The sequence below is a fragment of the Monoraphidium neglectum genome, assembly GCF_000611645.1.
Source record: "Monoraphidium neglectum strain SAG 48.87 unplaced genomic scaffold scaffold02486, whole genome shotgun sequence".
In the NCBI taxonomy this organism is placed as follows: Eukaryota; Viridiplantae; Chlorophyta; class Chlorophyceae; order Sphaeropleales; family Selenastraceae; genus Monoraphidium; species Monoraphidium neglectum.
The window spans coordinates 1,771-9,529 of record NW_014011142.1 but is presented as its reverse complement, the minus strand read 5'-3'; the positions used below and the strand labels follow the sequence as shown (position 1 = coordinate 9,529).

At 65.5% G+C, this 7,759-nt stretch overlaps 2 protein-coding genes across 2 annotated transcripts; both read left to right on the top strand.

Annotated features, from left to right (window-relative positions):
- Nucleotides 1-228: 228 nt before the first annotated feature.
- On the top strand, nt 229-618 carry MNEG_10855 (hypothetical protein; the record flags this gene model as incomplete). The annotated part of the gene is made up of 1 exon (XM_014040674.1): nt 229-618. A coding segment is annotated over one exon (390 nt), but the record flags the coding sequence as incomplete, so codon positions are not given.
- Nucleotides 619-2,013: 1,395 nt separating this feature from the next.
- On the top strand, nt 2,014-6,675 carry MNEG_10854 (hypothetical protein; the record flags this gene model as incomplete). The annotated part of the gene is made up of 8 exons (XM_014040673.1): nt 2,014-2,344; nt 2,568-2,787; nt 3,805-3,898; nt 4,116-4,282; nt 4,515-4,725; nt 4,936-5,079; nt 5,334-5,869; nt 6,228-6,675. 8 exons carry the CDS (start codon nt 2,014-2,016, stop codon nt 6,673-6,675), a joined length of 2,151 nt encoding a protein of 716 aa, XP_013896127.1.
- Nucleotides 6,676-7,759: the final 1,084 nt, after the last annotated feature.

Genomic DNA, 7,759 nt, shown 5'->3' with positions numbered 1-7,759 from the left:
CTTATGAGGGGGGCAGAGCACGACAGGGGGGGGGCTGCATGGCCTGCTTGCCTCCTAGGCGCCCCTGGTGTGTCTGGTGTGGGGGTCGTGCGACGGGCCACGCCGCCCCCAGCAGGCGCGCCTCGTCCCGAGGCCCATCTGGATCACTGCCGGAAATAACCCGGATGATCCCGAAAGCACCAATCTCTTGTACAAACAGCATGATCCCTCTCCTCCCGCCTCCCCCAGCAGGCCGGGCTGGACCCCGTGTTTGGCGACTACATGCGCGCGTTCATGGCGTCCCCCGCCGCAGCAGCAGCAGACGGCCGCGTCTTCCTGCGGCGCCAGGCGCGCCGCGCGGGCGACCCGGACGCGGGGCCGGGCGCGCTCGGGGGCGTGGCGATCTCGAACGGCCTGGAGTGCAAGATCAGCTGCAGCAATTCCAAGGTGTCCTATGTGCTGGACACAGAGGATGTTATGCTGCGGAGACGCCGCGGCGCGGCGGGGGGCGCGGCCGGCGCGGCGGCGGACGGGCGGCGGCGGGAGCGGTACGGCGCGTGGCTGGCGGCGCGGGAGGCGGTGCTTCGGCCGGGGTTCGGGGCGCACGCGGCAACGCTGCCTGAGGTGATGGCGGAGTGATTAGTGTAGCAGCCGGCCCTGGGGAGGACAGCGGGCGCCCTCAAGTGACCGGCCCTCCCCCACAGCTCGCCGCCCGCGCAGCGGCGTCGCGGCGTGGCGTAATCGCGCTGTTGTTACGCAGCCAACCTCTCCCATTCCCCCATTGGGGCCGCCGCATTTTTGGGCCGAAGGACTTTCAGGGAGCCCGCGGCTTCGAGCCCCTTCGGGTCACTTCCGGCCTGCGGCGCCAGCTTACCCACCTGACCGGCTCAGAGCCACCCCTGAGCCTCCTTCCTGCTGGCCGCCGGTGACGTCACCAACCCTGACCGAACAGACCCCGCTTTTCCGGCCACCGTTGCCCCCTCTTTGCACACCGCCCTGGTCGCTGCGCGCGCGTGAGCTAGCCTTCCTCTCCCTCCCCGCGCAGCCTGCACGCAAAGCGGCCCCTTGAGCTGCCTAGGCGGGGGGCGCCCGAGCGGCGCACACCTGAATTCATATCCTGCGCCCTGACCGAAACCTTGGCCGGCACGGTACGGCGCTGATGCGCGCTCTCGCCGCTCGTTCCAGCAGCCCCCGGCGGCCCCAGCAGGCCCCCCTTCGAGCCTGTGAGAGGCGCGGCGCAGCGCCTTGTCCTGGGGACTTGGGTGCGCACGTCCCTGTGTAAGCAACACGCCCACGTTGGCTGGCTGGCTTCGCCCATGCATTCGGCCTCCTCTGGTATCTTCTCTAATTGGGTCGCGCCTTTTGGAGTGCTGCTGTCCTGCTGAGGGCCTCGGAGGGACCAGCAAACATGGAATGGAAGCGCCCACTTTCGAAGCAGCGGCTGCAGGGCACATGGCTTGCATCAGCACCAGCAGTACCATACTGCGGTGTTTTCAAACGGCTGGTAAAACTGATCAATGCTTTTGGTGAGCTGTCGAGCGCCCACGGCCTCCTTTCCAGTATCAGCTAGGTCACCGAGGCCCGGATCGCTGTCAGAGCTTCCCATCTCGACAGCTAGCCTGCCAGTCTTGCTACGTTTTACATTATATCCTCGCTCGCTTTGTGCACTCCGCTGCTTGCCGCACACTTGCTCCTTTGATCCCCGGTGAGACGGTGACGGCCGACTACGACTCCAAGGTAGTGAGGTATACTTTTATTTATATCCGAAATTACAGTGTTTATTCCTTCGGCGCCAGCTGACCCTCTTATGTAATATTTGAAATAATCACTGCAGCCTGCTGGCTTGTACAGCGTATGTGGGAAGCCTCAAGAGCGACCTAAGCATAACCAGAGTCCAGTCCTCCTCACAGTCGCGGTCCCAAAGCTGGCTCTGGGTGCAGCACTACGGTATGCTGTGGCTGCTGGTCCTGCCTGCTGTGTTCAGACTCCTGTCCTGCCCTGCTCTCCTCATGTCTGGTGCTCCTCGTGCTGCAGATGTCTGAGGCAGGGCGACAAAAGCAGCAGCAGCAGCAGCAGCAGCAGGTGCAGCAGCAGGTGCAGCAGCAGCAGCAGCAGCAGCAGCAGCAGCAGCAGCAGCAGAAGCAGGTGCAGCAGCTGGAGCAGCAACAGCAGCAGGAGCAGCAACAGCAGCAGGAGCAGCAGCAGCAGCAGCAGCAGTCGCACCACCAACAGGATGCAAACCTGCTGGGCCAGCTCCTGGCCGATTTGGAGGGCCAACCGTCCCCCAAGGAGGTGGCCCAAGTGCTCGCCCCAGACGGGGTCCCGGCCGCGCAGGAGCTGACCGCAAAGGCCGCCATAGAGGGCCGTACAGTCAATGAGATGCCGCCCGCACGAACACCACTGGGTATGGCAAACGTGCTTCGCAGGGCCTGCCGGGATGCGAGGGCGCGGCGCTGGTATGAAGATCCCACAAAGGCCCTGCAGCATCAACCTGCATGCTCCTCTCATGCAACAATCGCATTCTCAGGTAATCGCTGTTGTACCCCACTCTCGAAGTCAACGGCTCGTAATGCGTACCCCTTGCGCAGGTCCAACGCACCCTGTGGGCCCGTTCCAGTCTGCAGAAGACTGGGAAATGCTGCTGTGCAACGACGTCCTTGAGGACCGCATCTTCGGGCTGGAAGCTGCCCCCCAGCTGCTTGCGGCGAGGGGCATCAGCTGGCCCGGGCAGCTGTTTGAGATGGGCGACGCCGCGGTGGCTGAGCTGCTGTGCTGCACAGACAAGACGGCGGCAAAAGTGCGCAGGCGGTGCGCCTACTACGGCGGTGCGCGTTGGTGCGGCGTGCCGTCGCACCTATCTCATGTTGTTGCGACCGACTTGCCATAGTCCGAAGCATGGGGCTGCTGCTTTTGACCAAGCTGCTTGACCGATGCTTGGCTGCTGAGATTCCAGGGCCGCCGTGCCCAAAAGTCACAAAGCGGAGCGGTGTGTGCTGCCCCTGCGTCTCCCCGCAGCGACCCTAACACGCAAGGCGGTCTTGGAGTTTGCCTTGGACGCCCTGCCACACATCAGCTTGGATCCCAACAGCAGCCACAGCAGCAGGTGGGACAAGAAGGCGGGCAGTCATCCTCGGACTGTAGAGCTGTGGGAATCGTGCGAGGAGGTGGGTGGACGTGGCTCATATGGCGGGGACGCACTGCATACGGAGCAGCACGCCCGCTCTCAAACGCACACTGGTGTGTGCACACACTGTGCGAACGCACGCATGCTTCACAACAGCGGTCGGCTGGGGCCCTTTGAGGGTTTTGGCGCACACGGTGCGCAGTTTTGATGGCGTCGAATCGCATTTGCGCAAATAGGACGTTCGCGGCTTCCTGGCTGGCCTGGAGGCGACCCCGGCTATTTTTCCTGTGGCGCCCCCTTTGTCTGACAGGGTGTGGGGGCGGGAAAGTCGCTGGCGCCTGCGTGCACACACACACACACACACACACACACACACACACACACACACACACACACACACACACACACACACACACATGCTCACGCGGCCAGCCACATGCCTAATTAAGTTTCGGGTGGCGAGGCTCGTGCGTGCGTCGTGTCTGCGAGCATGCGTGCCCGACTGAATTTGGTGGAGGCGCTCACCGTCTGCTCCGCTGCCACTGTTCTCGTGCCGCGGCCGCGCCGCCGATCGCACCAGCGACAGCGCTTTGCTTCAAAGCACAGCGCAAGCGAATTGCTTTCCCGCGTTGGCAGGGACCCCCGGGAGTCGCGGGGGTGGAGCGGGCCATCTTCTACGGCGTGATGGTCCCCCTGAACAGGCTGCTGCGCTACGACGCCTTCAAGAGGGGCCTGCCGGTGAATGAGTGCTTCCAGCTGCAGGGGCGGCCGCCCCGCGCCCTCACGGACAGCCAGGTGCGCGCCGGCAGCCGATGGTCCCCTGCCGCTGATTAATGCCTTGGACCAGCACTCAGCACCCAGCCCGTCGTACGGCGGCTGAGCCGTAAGGCCCAGAGACCGTGACCCGCTGCCTACCCACGCGTCCGGCGGCGTCCGCCCTGCTGACGCGAGGCGCCAAGCCGAGGGAGGGCCGCCGCCGGCCCGCTCTGCTCGCCGGCCGCGTCCCCTGCAGGGGGAGGCGCCGCAGACAGGGGAGGGGTGCGAGGACGAGGCCCTGGTGGACGGCGCGGAGGAGCCGGATGAGGCGGCGGGCCTGCTGGGCGATTCGCTGTTCGTGGAGCTTGCCCCTGTGGACGGCCCAGCCTGCGGGGCGATCAGCTTGGGGCAGCTGGAGCGAGTGTGAGTGGAGTGGGGGGCCTCGATTTCGGTTTCTGCTTGGCTGGTTCGCGTCTTCTGATTGCGTGCTGTGCATGCTGGCTAGGTGGTGACATCGAGGCGCGACGAGCATCGCCTGGAGCCGCCGGTGCCTTGCTGTGCCGCTGCTTTGCGCCGTGCCGCCGCTTTGTCGGTGCTGCTGTTTTGCCTGTTAAGCACCCTCCCTGACCTTGCTTCCTTGCAATCGATGGCGCAGGGAGGGTTTGGTCTGCTTCTGCGGCACGGCCATCGACCCGGGGTGCATGCAGGGCAAGCGCCTAGAGCTGCGCGGGCCGTACGGCCAGCTGCGGGAGCCGTGCGTCGTGGACGCGCCCGCCCTGCCCTTTGTCTGGAACCACCCCGAGCTGCGCTACGAAGGCAGTGCCAGCGGCGACATCTCCGCCAACGTGGCGGGCGCCATGGCTCGGGTGCGCCGTGATCCCGCGCATGTGGGGAGCTGTGGCCGTCTTCCGCACGGCGCTTGGCAGATGCACGCTCATCATGTACAGTACCTGTCTATCCTTTCCAGCACCCAGTAATATCCCTCATGAGTCCGACATCCACGTGCCCCTCCTGCCTCACCACAAAGCGCCCCTCACCCAACCACGCACCGACACGCATATGCCTGCGGCCCGCAGCTTGCCCTTTGCTGCGGGACCCGCGGCGTCAGGTTTGCTTGGGCCAGCACTTACCTGTACTCGTGGGCTATCAAGATGGAGGGCGCCGACTTTGCTGTGTCGCGCGCGTTCCGCTACAACTCAAGGGACCCGGGGGTCGCCGCGGTGCGCTGATGGGCTCAGCTACCAATGGGGCTGGGGGTTCCCGTGTGACTGGCATGGAGCCCCGTGCTGCGGCAGTCAGCTGCGTGCCATTCCAGTTCGCTCGTCCACACCCGCTCGTCCTGTGGGGTATTGATAAGCACATGCGTACCCCTGGATTTCTTTTTCAGGGGAAGGGGGGGTGCTTTCCTGGCCACCCCTGCCTTGCTCTTGCTACCCCCTCTGATGACGCAACCTGCCTTGCTGCCGGCACACAGATGGTGTATTTCGTATGCCATATGGCTCTGAAGGACGTCCACAGGATGGCGCCATGGACGCCCGCAGAGGCTCTGCCAGGCGCAGCTGCAGGGTATGGCAGCAGCAGCAGCAGCAGCAGCAGCAGCACCGGCAGCAGCAGCAGCAGCAGCAGCAGCAGCAGCAGCAGCAGTGCCCGCGGGCAGGAGCATGGCAGCGGCGGAGGCAGCAGCACCGGCGGAGGCGGCACGACCGGGGCAGGCGGCAGCGACGCAGGGGGCGGCAGCGGCGCGGGGGCCGACAGCACCATCCCCCCGACTCAGCTGCGCGTGTGCACCAGTGGGTTTACCGGCGTTGAGACAAGTTTTGCCCAGAGCAGCCAGCACGCCTCCACGGCTTCGCGCCCCGCGGACGCCGCCCCCGACGACGGCCGGCAAACCGAGCGGCTGCCGCTCGCGGCGGCCTGGGGCGAGCTGCAGGCGGCAGCCGCGGCAGTGGACCTCGAGCAGGTGGTCGACGTGGTTGGCACGGGCAAGTCTGGCCTGGTCTTCAGCTACAGGTGAGAGCGAGCGGCGGCGCCCCCGGCGTCCCACCGGCGCCGCCTCCCGAGCGGCGGCTGCAGCAGCGGCATGGCGGTGGGGCCCACCGCCCTGCGAGTATTACTTTTTCCCGTGCTGCGACCGCAACAAGCACCTCGCTGCGACCGCGACAAGCACCTCGCTGCAAATGCCCTTGAGTTGGTGGCTGTCTGGGGAGCAACGCTGCTGCATTCGTGTAGCCCGCGGCAGGGCTTGCGCTGGTGCCACAAGCAGCATAGCTGCGATGCATCGGCCGCGCCGGGACTGCCACCCACCCACGCACGCACCCCGCTACCCCCACCTGCCCTGGCTGCAACCTCGTCGACCGTGCAAATGCAGGCAGCCGAGCGGGAGGCTCCTGGCTCTGAAGGTGTCCCCGCTTGGCTCAGCCAAAGCCGCCGCGCTCCTGCACGAGGCCCGGGCGAAGCTGGCGCTGCGGGCGCACTGGGGCGCGTTCGTGCCGCCCCTGGTCGCGGCCGGGGCGGAGAGCCGCGGCGACGGCTTTGTCACTGCCACTCAGTACATCCGGGGGCGCTACCTCGACCCGGCCCGGGATCAGCACCTCCTACCGCAGCTTGAGTCTGCGCTGGCGGCTGCGCATGCGTGCGGGGTCGCACACGGCGACCTCCGGGAGAGCAACGTGCTGGTGCAGAGCGAGCCCGACGGCGGGCAGCGCGCGTGGCTGATCGATTGGGGGGACGCGGCGCTGGGTGCGTCGCAGCAGGATATGGAGGCGGACAGGCTGTCCCTGAGGGGCCTGTTTCGGAGCAGGGCTGTGCAGCTGTAGTGGCTCGCAGCAGGCGGTTTTTGGGTCGGACGCTGCCGTGCCTTGTGTTTTGTTCGTGCTGAAAAGACGGCGGGAGCGGCCGCAGCAATCCAGCTGCAGTATGGCGGGTGTAGGCTACACCTGTTTGTAGCAAAATATTGGTCCCTCAACACCGAATGAGACTGCTGAATCTTCCTGGCTACAGAAAAGAATACTGCACAACCAATGAACCAAGCAACGCGAACGGATGAGTGGCGCAGGCATGATGAAAAAGTGCAGCAAGTACCGTACTGCAGTGCAGCTGGTGTGTGCGGTGTTGACGCGGTGCGCTATCATAGCTGTGCTTAGCAAAAGCACCAGCACCCTCACTCAACAGCAGACGAGACGATCCCCCTGCTGATCACCTCATTTCTGGATATGTTGCTGAAAGAAGCCTACCAAGGCCTGAGGCCACTTGCACCAAGATCACAGCACGCACGCCTTGGCCTTACTCATCAACTGAAACCACCCTGCTTGCGGGCGCGCACTTGCAGGCTGAAAATCAATGAAAACTGCGAGATTGCACTAGACTCGCATTCAGACCTTTACCCACGGGCTTCGCGCCAAGCACTAGCAGCGGCCTGCATGCTTCTCCGCGCCCCTGTGATATATTCTTTGAGTAGCAAGCTGTTCCCGGGTCTCAAGTTAACCAGTGTGCGCACCCAGCTCGGCCTCGCCGCCGCGATGGGTACACCAGCAGAGGGCAGTGAGGGCGCGGCACCCAAGGCACCGGCAGCGCGCAAGCGCGCGCGGCGCTCGATCGACGCAGCGGTCGACGCGCCGCCCGACAGCGCGCCGCCGGCGGCTGCGGCGGTTTTGCCGCGCCGGCGTGCGCGCGCCTCTCCCAAGAAGGCCAACGGGTGGGCGCTGCAGCCGGGTCTGATCTGCGCCGCGCTGGCTGCGAGCCGCCGTGCACGTTTACACACGGTTGTAGCTTTTCGACAACGCCTTCACGAGGCCTGGTCAGGCCGAGACGCTTGACCAATTGGGAGTGGGAGGCGCGCAGCATGCCACAAGTGACCACACACGCCGCCTCCCCCCCCTCGACTAGCCCCCCTCCCTTGAC